General features: G+C 35.4%; 1 gene segment (V, D, J or C); it reads left to right on the top strand.

The window, feature by feature from the left end:
- The first annotated feature begins 348 nt into the window (after positions 1-348).
- LOC115199771 (T-cell receptor gamma chain C region C7.5-like) lies at positions 349-11,913 on the top strand. The segment is given in 5 exon segments: positions 349-376; positions 1,558-1,860; positions 2,180-2,242; positions 3,050-3,112; positions 10,774-11,913. Coding segments are annotated over 5 exon segments (588 nt in total).
- The last annotated feature ends 2,939 nt before the right edge of the window (positions 11,914-14,852 follow it).

A 14,852-nucleotide genomic window follows, 5' to 3' on the forward strand; every position in this document is an offset into this window, starting at 1 on the left:
GAAAGTTGTTGAACTGACATTTTGGAAAGGTGGCATCCTATGAAGGTACCACTTTCCAAGTCAGTGAGCTCTTCAGTAAGCCCATTCTACTGCCAATGTTTCGCCATGGAGATTGCATGGCTGTGTGCTCGATTTTAGACACCTGCCAGCAACGGGAGTGACTGAAATTGCCGAAACAATTAATTTGAAGGTGTGTCCACATACTTTTGAATGTAGAAAGTTGTCAAATTAAATAAAAACCCTGGAATGAGTAGGTGTGTCCAAACCTTTGACTGTTGCTGTATATATTGTTTTTACCTAAAGGGGCCATACATTTCAAAATCAAATAGCTAAATGATACTTGGTATGACCATCTTACAACAATTCCATATGTTAGGTAAGTTAAACACAAAGATTAGCCTCTTAAACCTGCAATATGTACATTTTTGGATGACCTGACAAAATTCACATAGAATTGTGAGTTATAGACCAGTCATTCTGATTGAAAGCAAGTCTAAGTAGGGGTAGATCTGTTCTATGTGCACTTTTCCTTTGCTTCCCATGCTTACCTTTTCTTTTTGCTTCTTTTACTTTCGGTTTCGTACACCAGCTTCAAACAACTGATACAATATTTTTGGTAATGGAAAATATATTTTACAGCGGTTTAGGTGGTACAATGATTCTCCACACTATACTTGCTTTTTTGTCACATAAACTGAAATTAGGCAAACTTTTAGAATTTTAGTAGCCAGGATATGGCAGAGCAATTTCTGCATAGTGCATCTTTAAGGATTTTAAGGGATGATTCTGTTCTGATGATATCCTTGGAAATTATACCTTATTATCGGGAAAATGAAATTATCTTAACTGGTCAACCGTTGTACAGTTAAGTAACACAAGCCCGGACAAGACAAGATGCAGACTACTTTTTGTCAAGGGAATTTTCACTGTGTATGCACTTTTATTTGGCTCTGGTATAAGACTTCATGTGACAGGTAAGAGATCCATTCCTCTGATTTTCGGCAATAAACATTAATAATGAATAATGAATATGTCTAATCAATTTCCCAAATAATTGAGGAAACATCCTGAAGTATCGCTTCGCAAATATGCACTGTGTGTGATCAACTCATGTTAGAAAATAAAAACATATATTTTTGAAAGTTTACAATTAGTTTCAATAAAGCCATATGCACAATTTGCAGTATATTGCATGTCATAATCTTAGAGATATACACCCTCAGTGAAATGTGTGATATAAATGTAAAGTAATTTTATATGGGGTGAGAATGTTTGACGGTTTACTTAGCTAAGAATCTTATTAATTAAATGATATTGAAAGTTTTGATTTACATTATATTGAAGTACGATATTCCAGATAGGATAGTTGATATGAAAAATAGAATGAGTTGGTACATGTAATTTATGTATGTAATTTATTGTTTAATGGAATATAGACAGTAAGCTGGATATACAACAAATGGTGTGGGACAACAGACTACATCTGAAGTATGAAAACTTGAGTATGATGTCCATTTCAAGACGACTGTAAATGTTCTTGTGTCTCTTTAAAATCAGATCGTGTAAAAAAACCCAAAGTGACGGTCTACTCAGTGTCCAAACCTGAGCCGAACAGAAAAACCACCCTGCTATGTCTGGCTAGAGACATGTTTCCAGACTTGGTCAAGATTTCATGGAAGATGATGGATAAAAACGGCCGAACAATGGAGGTGCCCAAAGCAGAGATGGAAGAGCTGGAGCAGAGAGAGGAAGGGCGGACGACAAGTATGATCATCATTGATAAAGAGAAGACGTACAGGAACAAATACATCTGTTCTGTTGAGCATAAATTGGGCACTCAAGATGTTGACATACCAAAAGGTAAAGCCAGTCATTTAAATAGTTTGACATTAGCATGTTTTTCAAATATCATTACTCATGTAATATTTATTAATTTAATATATTTATAAGTAAGCTATCATGTATTCAATCATGTAAAAAATGGCATATTACCTTTTCAATGTAAAAAATAAATTCCATTAAAAATTTAACCGACACTTGGTAATTGCATAGTTTCGCAAGATCATTTCTCAAGTTTAAACAAATCACGTTTTTTGCATAACTAATATCTCTGACATTAGCCTACATAAATGCTCTGAAAAATATTATTTAATATGATATTTTTCCATGTCATTCTCAGAGGAACCAACTGAAGCTCCTCCAACCACCATGGCTGCACCAACCACTCTGCATGTTACCTATGGTAGGGTTGATGTGTATTTCATGCAGGGTTGGAGTCAATTCAAACACAAAAATCATTAAGAACACCTGCTCTTTCCACAATATAGACTGACCAGGCGAATGCTATGATCCCTTATTGATGGCACTTGTTAAATCCACTTCAATCATTGTAGATCAAGGTGAGGAGACAGGTTATTGAAGGATTTTAAGCCTTGAGACATGGACAAGCCTTGAGACATTGTGTATGTCTGCCATTCATAGGGTGAATGGGCAAACAAAAGATGTAAGTGCCTTTCAACGGGGTATGGTAGTAGGTGCCAGGCTCAACGGTTTGTGTCAAGAACTGCAATGCTGCTGGGTTTTTCATGCTCCAGTGTGTATCAAGAATGGTCCACCCAAAGGACATCCAGCCAACTTGACACAACTGTGGGAAGCATTGGAGTCAACATGGGCCAGCATCCCTGTGGAACGCTTTCGACACCTTTTAGAGGGGGGTGTAACTCAATATTACAAAGGTGTTCCTAATGTTTAGTATACTTGTATATTTATGTGAAGCATCTAATAATGGCATACCACCTTCTCAAAGTGAAACAAATAATGTACATAGTAATGTGGACTTACACTTGTTAATTGCATAGGAATGTTGTGTAGTTGGTTTTGCAATCACCTTTTTGTAATCCACTTTTTTTGCGTAACTATTCTCCCCAACAAAAACGCCAAACCTGGCAATAACTGCAGAAACAGAGATATGTCATGGCTGATATTTTTGTATTAATTATGTCTGATGGTAGATAATGCTCTGATAATGCTTTTTCCATCTCATACTCAGAGGATCCAACTGAAGCTCCTCCATCCACAAAGGCTGCACCAACTGCTCTGCAGGCTACAAACGGTAAAATTGATGTGGATTTCATGCAGGGTTGGGGTAAATTCAAAAACATATACATGAGTGGGCAGATCAATTAACAGATTTACAGTGCATTCAGAAAGTATTCACACCCCCTGACTTTTCCACATTTTGTTCTGTTATAAAGTGGGATTAAAATTTATTTAATTGTCATTTTTATGTCAAGGATCTACACCAAATAATCTGTAATGTCAAAGTGGAAGAAAACATTCAACATTGGTCCCAAAAAAATATGGAACATATGACACTAATATACCTTAATTAGTATTCAAACCCCTGAGTCAATACATGTTAGAGTCACCTTTTTTTCTGGGTATGTTTCTAAGAGCTTTCCACACTTGGATTGTGCAACATTTGCCCATTTTACTTTTCAAAATTCTTCAAGCTTTGTCAAAATTTGTTGTTGATCATTGACACACAACTATTGTCAGGTATTGCCATAGATTTTTTAAGCAGATTTAAGTCAAAACTGAAACTTGGCCACTCAGGAACATTCACTGTCTTCTTGGTAAGCAACTCCAGTGGAGATTTGGAATCGTGTTTTAGGTTATTGTCCTGCTGAAAGGTGAATTCATCCAGTGTCTGGTTGAAAGCAGACTGAACCAGGTTTTCCTCTAGGACTTTGCCTGTGCATAACTCCACTCCATGTATTTTTTTGTTCTGAAAAACTCCCCAGTCCTTAGCAATTAGGTCGCAGTTGTACATGAGAACTTGTTCTCAACTTGCCTACCTGGTTAACCTCTCTGGGGTATGTGGGACGCTAGCGTCCCACCCGCGGGACACACTATTCAACAGCCAGTGAAATAGCAGGGCGGCAAATTCAAAACAACAAAAGTCTCATAATTCAAATTTCTCAAACATACAACTATTATATGCCATTTTAAAGATACACTTCTCGTTAATCCAACCACATTGTCCGATTTCAAAAAGGCTTTACGGCAAAAGCATAACATTAGATTATGTTAGGACAGCGCCGAGACAAGAAAAACCACACAGCCATTTTCCAAGCAAGGAGAGGCGTCACAAAAACCAGAAATACAGCTAAAATTAATCACTAACCTTTGATGATCTTCATCAGATGGCACTCATAGGACTTCATGTTACACAATACATGTATGTTTTGCTCGATAAAGTTCATATTTATATCCAAAAACCCATTTTACATTGACGTGTAATGTTCAGAAATGTTTTGTCCCCCAAAACCCCTGGTGAATGAGCACATCAATTTACAGAAATACTCATCATAAACGTTGATAAAATATTAAACAGTTATTCAAATAATTATAAATACACTTCTCCTTAATGCAACTGTTGTGTCAGATTTCAAAAAAGCTTTACGGCGAAAGCAAAATTTGCAATAATCTGAGTACAGCGCTCAGATATCAAAACAAGCCATACAGATACCGGCCATTTTGGAAATGACAAAAATTACATTATAAATATTCACTTACCTTTGATGATCTTCATCAGAATGCACTCCCAGTAATCTCAGTTCCACAATACATGTTTGTTTTGTTCGATAAAGTCCATTATTTATGTCCAAATACCTCCTTTTTGTTCACGCGTTTAGTCCACTACTCCAAATGCAGGAAGCACGCAAAATGTCACGACGAAAAGTAAAAACAAGTTCTGTTTACATTCATAGAAACATGTCAAACGATGTATAGCATCAATCTTTAGGATGTTTTTTATCATAAATCTTCAGTAATATTTCAACCGGACGACTCCAATGTCTTCAAAAAAGAAAAGGAACACAGCTAACTCTCACGTGAGGGCGCGCCATTGAACTCATGTCATTTTCTCACTCATCTACTTCCAGGAGCTCTTGTTCTCTCCCTATTCACATTAGAAGCATGAAACAATGTTCTAAAGACTGTTGACATCTAGTGGAAGCCTTAGGAAGTGCAAAATGAACCCTAAGTCACTGTATACTGTATAGGCAATCACTTGAAAAACTACAACCTCAGATTTCCACACTTCCTGGTTGGATTTTTCTCAGCTTTTTTCCTGCCATATGAGTTTTGTTATACTCACAGACATCATTCAAACAGTTTTAGAACCTTCAGGGTGTTTTCTATCCAAATCTACTAATAATATGCATATCCTACCTTCTGAGCCTGAGTAGCAGGCAGTTTACTACAGGCGTGCCTTTCATCCGGACGTCAAAATACTGCCCCCTACCCTTGAAGTTAAATAAAGGTGAAATAAAATTTGTAAAAAAAAAAAAAATGGCAAATGTGATTTAGCGAAGCACCTCAGTGAGTTGGGTGCGTAATTACGTGGGTACTTTCACAAAATGGATGGAACAAACAACTGGATTCATTATCCCTTTCATGCCCTACCTCCAGTCCAGTTACCGATATCTGAACAGGAAAGCCTGATCAAAATTGCATAACCACAGCTCGATTGTGTGATGAGATATTTCTAGATGTTTCATTTTTGTTTCATTTTCATATTTAAGTCATTTAGCTGAGGCTCTTATCCATAGCGACTTACAGGAGCAATTAGAGTTAAGTGCCTTGCTCAACAGCACATCAACCAATTTTTTTACTAATCAGCTTGGGTATGCGAACCAGCGACCTATCAGTTACTTGCCCCAAAGCTCTTAACCACTGTAGGCTACCTGCCGCCCCTTGGGTCCTGTATTATAATTTTTTAAACTTTTTTTACACTTTAATTACATTGATACGGCTTGTATGAAGAGTGACATTTTCTTTGCTTAAGACAGCCTATCTAGTGAGCAAAGTTTCTCAAAATAAGCATATCGTTTCAGATGAGGGTGGGTTTAATGATTGCATTCTTGAAAGAAAAGTTAGTCCAATAACTTTCATCTGCCAATTATGATATTAATTGCAGAACATTTCATTTTAAAATTGTGTTTCCCTCCTTAAAAACAAAATCGCCTTTTACTTTTGATGATTGTCGGAGCTTTTCTGTAAAATAAGGAGAGCACATCTTGAAGGTAGATCCTTATGATAAAAATGTTGACTGTTTGATGAAATTTGCCCTGTAATATCTGTCCTAGTGGTAAATTATTTTCACAAAATATGTTTTTCTTTTATACAACACTATTTAGTTAATTATTTTATCGAGTCATGAGTTCTAAATATCCAAATTATTCTCAAATTCGAGAATATGAAAGTGATGGGCAGACAAGACAATTCCATAACGGTAGCTTACTGTTCTTGCATTTGTAGAATAGTGGCAAAACATACTCTTCAATCTTCTGTTTATCTGAACTTCTTATTTGAGACAATCAAATGATACAGAAATAAAATGAAGTTAGGGTTGGAGTGTTTAATTTATTTGTAGCATATCTTTACCAGGAAATGAATATGGTTATCAAGAAAAGTAGTAAATACAGTAGAGGTAACATACGTTTCCACGTTATTATAATGTTATTACCCATTTACTCTGTGCTGTGCCTTAAAGTGCTGAAATGTCTAATTATTTTAATGTTTTTCTCTACACTTCCCAAAGAAGACCCTTTAACAATATGTGCAAATGTTAATTTGTATTTAAATCTAATGAAATACAACACATTACTAATATAATAATATAATTAACAAATTAATCATACCCGTTTCACTTTCATCCATAAAACAAAATACTAAGATGAGTTCAACCAATAACAAACTCATAATAAGCTAGATAATCAGTATTGCTTCATTGAATTAAGAAGCAATGTAATTATTTTATTAAATGTGGTAAATAACTAAATGCACATTATTGCCACTGTACACAATGTACTTGGTGCCTTGAATGGTGGACATTATTAATTTACTGTATTGAATAAGATGAAAGAATGCTCTCTTTAGTGGGTATTCTATATAAAACAATGAGGCCAGGATTCAATCTGATTGTGCTTTGTTGGCTACAGTATTGACAGTTTGTTAGCTACATGAAGCAGGATGTTTTTGTCACACATCAACACTTGCTAATGATGAAGATGGTTGTGGCATTTCTGTGGTTTGATCAGTGACAGATACAAGTTTCCAGTAAAGTAGGTGACATAATCATCTCCAACATGAGTGTCTTGGTACATTTGTTATACTGTACATCTTTGAATTATTGATTGTTGTGTAAACATGCTCTGACAATTTACATTTACATTTTACATTTTAGTCATTTAGCAGACGCTCTTATCCAGAGCGACTTACAGTAGTGAATGCATAAATGTTTTCTCCGTACTGGTCCCCCCGTGGGAATCGAACCCACAACCCTGGCGTTGCAAACAACATACTCTACCAACTGAGCCACACGGGACCAGTTGTCCAATGTCCATTTCAACCTCTAGTTCATGAAGCACAGTAGTGTGTTACTATATTAGTCATGTTTAGGGGTGGCAGGTAGCCTAGTCATTAGAGCATTGGGCCAGTAACCGAAAGGTTGCTGGATTGAATCCCCAAGCTGACAAGGTAAAAATCTGTCATTCTGCCCCTGAACAAGGCAGATAACCAACTGTTCCCCGGTAGGCTGTCATTGTAAATAAGAATTTGTTCTTAACTGACTTGACTAGTTAAATAAAGGTTAAATAAAATAAATAAATAGGACAAAGATGGATATTTGGCATGGTCATAGGTTTGTTGCTCTTTGCCCAGATCTCCACATCGGAACTTTGGTGAACTATAAATCTCAAATTGCATATGAAAATGCTGTAAATGAGTTATAACAGAACATCAGTGATAGCAGATAATCTAGCCAAAATCAACTGTTCCATTCACAAGATTGAACAGATATAGCCATTGGTCTATTGTGAAACATTTCTCTATTCAACTTGACTTATAAAAAGTTATTTAAAGGCTTACGTTTTACCTCCATCTTGTGGAGAAAGAGACAGGGGAGCAATGTCAGTATTAAAAAACTCTTTAGCATTGGGAAGTTTGGATGAAAAGCATGCCCAGAGTAAACTGCCTGTTACTCAGGCCCAGTAGCTAGAATATGCATGTAATTAGTAGATTTGGATAGAAAACAATCTAAAGTTTCCAAAACTGTTAAAATAATGTCTTTGAGTATAACAGAACTCATATGACAGGCGAAAACCTGAGAAAAATCCAACCAAAAAGTGGGAATTCTGAGGTTTGTAGTTTTCAAGTGAATGCCTATCAAATATCCGGTGTCTGTGGTGTCAGATTGCACTTCCTAAGGCTTCCACTACATGTCAGCAGTCTTTAGAAGTTGTTTCAGGCTTCTATTGTGAAAGTGTTTTTTATGTAAGACGGCTAAATAAAGAGCAAGATTATTTCTTCTTCTTATATTATTATTTGTGCCCTGGTCCTATAAGAGCTCTTTATCACTTCCCACAGGCCGAGTTGTGACAAAAACTCACACTCATTCTTATGTTTTATAAATGCATCATATGGTGTGTGTGTGGCAGGCTTACAATGATGGCAAAAAACAATATTTGAGAGTGCGCTGACCCTGGTGCTAGAGGGGGTACGCAGCTGGAGGGTGAATGTTTGAAGGGATACGGGACTGTAAAAAGTTTGGTAAACACTGGTCTAGCCTATACTCGAATATTAAACAAATTCTTGTAATTTTCTTTGAGTGTGGACTGTATTATTATGTTTACTGGATGGACTGGTTAACTTATGCTACGCTCCAAACTTTCTATGCATGAGTCTGGGAGAGAACATATAGGATTTTGCATGGCAGCTTATAGAGTTAGCCTTCAATTATAGTGAATTTGTATTTTATTTTGAAAAGCCGTGTAAAAACGTTTTTTTTAATGTATTTTCACCATTAATAGGCTGACACATTACCTTTAACTACAGAATATCTCACCACTGAGCTTTCAATATCCTCCTCTCTGTCCTTCATGCGTTTCTCAAGCGCACAGAGAGAGGGGCTGTCAACAGTTTAATGAAATATGTTCTGTTGTGAAAACATGTTATTATTGATGTTCCAGAACAGATTTCACTTTGGTTCCCAAATTAAGCTCTGGTTTGCAGCAGGAGCAGGGTTTGGACGGAATATTACCTGTCATGCAGTGAGAGGCTGCATGCTCAAACAGTGGTTGATGCGTGGAGGGAAAATAGTTTTCTTGTAAGCCCAGACATTTCTATATGAAATCCCGTGTGAATGCAGAGTTTTGATGGTTGCCACTAAAAAGGAGGAGGATCCCAGCTGCTACTTTATTTATTTCTCAGCTGCTCATACTAATCACATGCTCTGCTACAAAACCGGAGTATCCAATCCATTATGATTGAAAACGAACCAGTGGAAAGTCATCCTCCACTATTTAACAAGGTGCAGTTCACATGTATTCTTCCCCCTGACTCTGTTCATGACCATTTGATAATAGACCATTATAAATCTAAACAAATTTTACATATTAGTAAAAACAAGATTAAAATGAGAATGGTCTGATGGGTGAAAATATGATCACTTGATGAGAGATCAGCATGTGCAGCCTGAGGCAAGGAACAAAGCACCAGCTTTTTTTTCTACTTTCTCAAATCATCAATAGCCTATAGTCGCATCATGCAGCCCATATTATGTTTAGATTTCTAAGGTTTGTATGATTCACAACTAAAGTTGCCAAATTACTCTAAAACAGGACCTGTTTCAAACGATCACTTTTCCACTCAACATAGCCACTTCATATGCACACTTGCTCTGGAATGGGAAAAATATCCTTCCTATTTTATTGAGCTAAATTCTATTATATTCTTCTTACCAAAAAAATAATGTAGCGTAACACAAATAATGTCACAGGACTTATAAGCATATCTTGTTTGCTAAGTGAACAAACCTACAGCATGGCTCATAGCCAGATAACATAGGCCTAGGCCTAACTCATATTCTGTTCTTCTGAAATACATTTTCTTCATATCATGTTTCTTTAGGCCTGTCTAAAATAAATAATGGATTTATTGTGATGGTATGTTAAATTCAATTGTTATACCTTTTTAACTGTTGATATTCCAAAGGCGTGCATCAGCAGATTGGATGTGGTTTGTATGAGTGGAAGACTGGAGATGCTTAACATGTTTATGTTAATTACGGTCAATTACCGTGAGACTGGCAGCCTTTTGAATGACAATAAACGGCTGAGAAAATGTCATGACCGTCACAGCCCTGCAACACAACAAATTGTGGAAAAAGTAATGGGGTGTGAATACTTTCTGAAGGCACTGTGGTTATGGTGAAGTTGCAATATTCAACAGTTGTATTATTTACGGTAAATTTGAGGTGTGTAGAAAGAATGTTGCTTTGCCAAGCCACATCCAAAGGCAAAGCAAGGAAGTAATATAAAGAGAAAAGTTGAAAATCTCTTGACCTACGGAGAGACGGCGCTGGTAACAAGTCTAGTTAATCTAAAAACCATCAAAGGTCCATTGTTTGTGGAGTCAGCATTCACAGTAAACGCTGCATATGTTGTCTAAATTGTAAATTACATCTTCGTGGCGCAATCGGATCGATTCAAATCGGACCAATATTTTATTTCCATTTTCCATTTTCTATACAGAAACAGCAGCATACAACGCAAACAGAGTAATAGGACTGAGCAAATACCAACCAACTCATTTCTATTTTTATTAAAGAAACAAGATGACAGCAAACAAAAACCAACATAAAACTGGACTATATTAAAATAAAACCATTGGCTAAAATCTCGGCCTATACTATTTTATTTTCCCCAGATCCCTTCCAGTCAACATGCAGTCTCAACCTGGCCTCTCTGGTTTACACAGTGATGATCGTGAAGAGCATGGTGTACTGCTGTGCGCTCTCTCTCCTGCTGCACAACAGGAACCTGGGAAGTAGACCCAGCACCAGTAGACCCATACATTGAAAGGATATGCCCCAGTGGGGATAGAGTTGTAGTGGGCTGGGAACAACAAGGATTTTACACCCCATTGTGGTCTCAGATTTCATTTGTGTTCATTTTATTTTTTTCCTGTTTTATTTTTTTAAATGCTAAAATATTGTGAGCCATAGATTTACACGTCTTCAACAGCTAATTATGACATTAATTGCAAAACATTTAAATTGAGTATATTGTGTTTCCCTCCTTAACATTTAAATTAATATCATATTTTACTTTTGATGATGTTGGGAGCTACACACTGCAGACACTTGAATAAAGATTAAATTAAGGTTTTCAGAAAATGAAGAATCGGACATCTTTAAGGTAGATCCTTATGGTTAAAATATAGATTGTTTTATGAATGTTGCCCTGCAATATCTGTCATAGTGGTAAATTATTTTCACAAAATCTGTATTTGATTTACACAAAATATTTAACTAAATATTATATCTATCAAAATATTTTATTATTAAATATGCATGCGCATGAGTCAAAAATATGTATCATCATCCAAAATAATATTTAGTATCTTGTCATGTGTGTAATGAAGCGTAATATATATATTTTTTCACAAATTAGAGTATGTTTTTTGACATAGTACTTCATATCTAAATTCAATTATTGAATTAACTTACAATTAATAATAAAATCCAGCTTTTATTTTACTTTAAAGAACTAAATTCTGGCTGCTTATTGAGCAGACAAAATGCTATATGAGTGAAATCAATAATTTGTGCTTTTTTACATTTATACAATGTTGTTGTTTTTTTTTACATTGATAAGGCTTGTTTAAAGAGTGATATTTTCCTTGCGTAAGACAGCCTATCTAGTGAGCAGTGTTTCTCAAAAAAAAACATATCCTTTCAGATAGGGATGGGTTTAAGAATCGCTGCCTTCGTGGTTCAACTGTACTGTTTTGTATGAGGAAACTGTCACCATAATAGAAAATAAAGGTTACTTAAAAACCCCAAAACATTGTATTTCTTTACTATAAGATCATCTATTATTATTTGTGAAAATGTATTTTATTTAATAATTTAAGAAGCGGAACAATAAGATCATAAGATCCCTTATTCTCTGTTTTCAACCTGTTTGCTTGAATCTGCATGTTCCCGACGCAGGTGTTGAGCCTAGACTCAATAGTAGTGGGAAAATGTGGTTAATGTTTCTTTGGTTTTCTAATGAAAGGTGAAATTACTGGAAACAAGATATAGATGCATAACCACAGCTCGATTGTGTGATGAGATATTTCTAGATGTATCATTTTTGTTTCATTTTCATATTTAAGTCATTTAGCTGAGGCTCTTATCCATAGCGACTTACAGGAGCAATTAGAGTTAAGTGCCTTGCTCAACGGCACATCAACCAATTTTTCAACTAATCAGCTCGGGTATGCGAACCATTATTATTTTTTACAACTTTTTTTACACTTTATTTACATTGATACGGCTTGTATGAAGAGTGACATTTTCCTTGCTTAAGACAGCCTATCTAGTGAGAAAAGATTCTCAAAATAAACATAACGTTTCGGATGAGGGTGGGTTTAATGATCTTTGCCTTCTTGAAAGAAAAGTTAGTCCAATAACTTTTATCTGCCAATTATGACATTAATTGCAGAACATTTCATTTTAAAATTGTGTTTCCCTCAAAAATAAAATCACCTTTTACTTTTGATGATTGTCGGAGCTTTTCTGTAAAATAAGGAGAGCACATCTTGAAGGTAGATCCTTATGATAAAAATGTTGACTGTTTGATGAAATTTGCCCTGTAATATCTGTCCTGGTGGTAAATTATTTTCACAAAATCTGTATTTGATTTATACAATAATATTTACCTAATTATTATATCTACCTAAATATTTAATTATTAAATATGTAGGTGTCATGAGTTCTGAATATCCAAAATATTCTCAAATTCAAGAATATGAAAGTGATGGGCAGACAAGACAATTCCATAACGGTAGCTTATTGTTCTTGCATTTGTAGAATAGTGGCAAAACATACTCTTCAATCTTCTGTTTATCTGAACTTCTTATTTGAGACAATCAAATGACACAGAAATAAAATGAAGTCAGGTTTGGAGTGTTTAATTTATTTGTAGCATATCTTTACCAGGAAATGAATATGGTTATCAAGAAAAGTAGTAAATACAGTAGAGGTAACATACGTTTCCACGTTATTATAATGTTATTACCCATTTACTCTGTGCTGTGCCTTAAAGTGCTGAAATGTCTAATTATTTTAATGTTTTTCTCTACACTTCCCAAAGAAGACCCTTTAACAATATGTGCAAATGTTAATTTGTATTTAAATCTAATGAAATACAACACATTACTTATATAATAATATAATTAACAAATTAATCATACCCGTTTCACTTTCATCCATAAAACAAAATACTAAGATGAGTTCAACCAATAACAAACTCATAATAAGCTAGATAATCAGTATTGCTTCATTGAATTAAGAAGCAATGTAATTATTTTATTAAATGTGGTAAATAACTACCTTCCTAAATGCACATTCTTGCCACTGTACACAATGTACTTGGTGCCTTGAATGGTGGACATTATTAATTTACTGTATTGTATAAGATGAAAGAATGCTCTCTTTAGTGGGAATTCTATATAAAACAATGAGGCCAGGATTCAATCTGATTGTGCTTTGTTGGCTACAGTATTGACAGTTTGTTAGCTACATGAAGCAGGATGTTTTTGTCACACATCAACACTTGCTAATGGTGAGGATGGTTGTGGCATTTCTGTGGTTTGATCAGTGACAGATACACATTTCCAGTAAAGTAGGTGACGCAATCATCTCCAACATGAGTGTCTTGGTACATTTGTCATACTGTACATCTTTGAATTATTGATTGTTGTGTAAACATGCTCTGACAATCTCCAATTCAACCTCTAGTTCATGAAGCACAGTAGTGTGTTACTATATTTGTCTTGTTTAGGGGTGGCAGGTAGCCTAGTCATTAGAGCATTGGGCCAGTAACCGAAAGGTTGCTGGATTGAATCCCCAAGCAGACAAGGTAAAAAACTGTCGTTCTGCCCCTGAAAAAGGCAGTTAACCAACTGTTCCCCATAGGCCGTCATTGTAAATAATAATTTGTTCTTAACTGACTTGCCTAGTTAAATAAAATAGGACAAAGATGGATATTTGGCATGGTCATAGGTTTGTTGCTCTTTGCCCAGATCTCCACATCAGAACTTTGGTGAACTATAAATCTTAAATGGTATATGAAAATGCTGTAAATGAGTTATAACAGAACATCAGTGATAGCAGATAATCTAGCCAAAATCAACTGTTCCATTCAAAGGCTTACGTTTTAGCACCATCTTGTGGAGAAAGAGATAGGGGAGCAATGTCAGTATTAAAGGAGCAATCTTGGATTGGTACATAGAGGTCTACGTCAAAAGTCTCAAATTTAGTTAGGAGGACCTCAAACAAGGATACACCTGGATTTAATCACTTAGCTGAGTAGTATTGACTCCATTGGTAATGAGAGATCTGTCACAATACACTTGTTGCAAATTACCATGTGAAAAAATAGAAAATTCTCAATAAAGCTATTTATTAATTTATGAAATGTACAGTACTAATAAATACATGTTAATAATTGAACATACAAATAATAATTATTAAACATACTGTATATTGGGCTCTATCTGAACTGGAAGGTTGTTAGTATAGAATTTGTCATAACTAGGCCTATTGTATGGGTTACTGCTAGTGCTACATAGCTTGCCATCATGTATACAGTTAATAACAGTAAGTACAGTTATTTTAACAGTAGAATTCCGTCTTAGGACATATCATTGAAGAGGGGTGCAATATATTCTTATACCTTCTGAGCTAACATATGGATTGTTTTAAGATGGTCAAACCATGGATCATTGACCTACTT

The sequence above is a fragment of the Salmo trutta genome, chromosome 9, assembly GCF_901001165.1.
Source record: "Salmo trutta chromosome 9, fSalTru1.1, whole genome shotgun sequence".
Lineage (NCBI taxonomy): Eukaryota > Metazoa > Chordata > Actinopteri > Salmoniformes > Salmonidae > Salmo > Salmo trutta.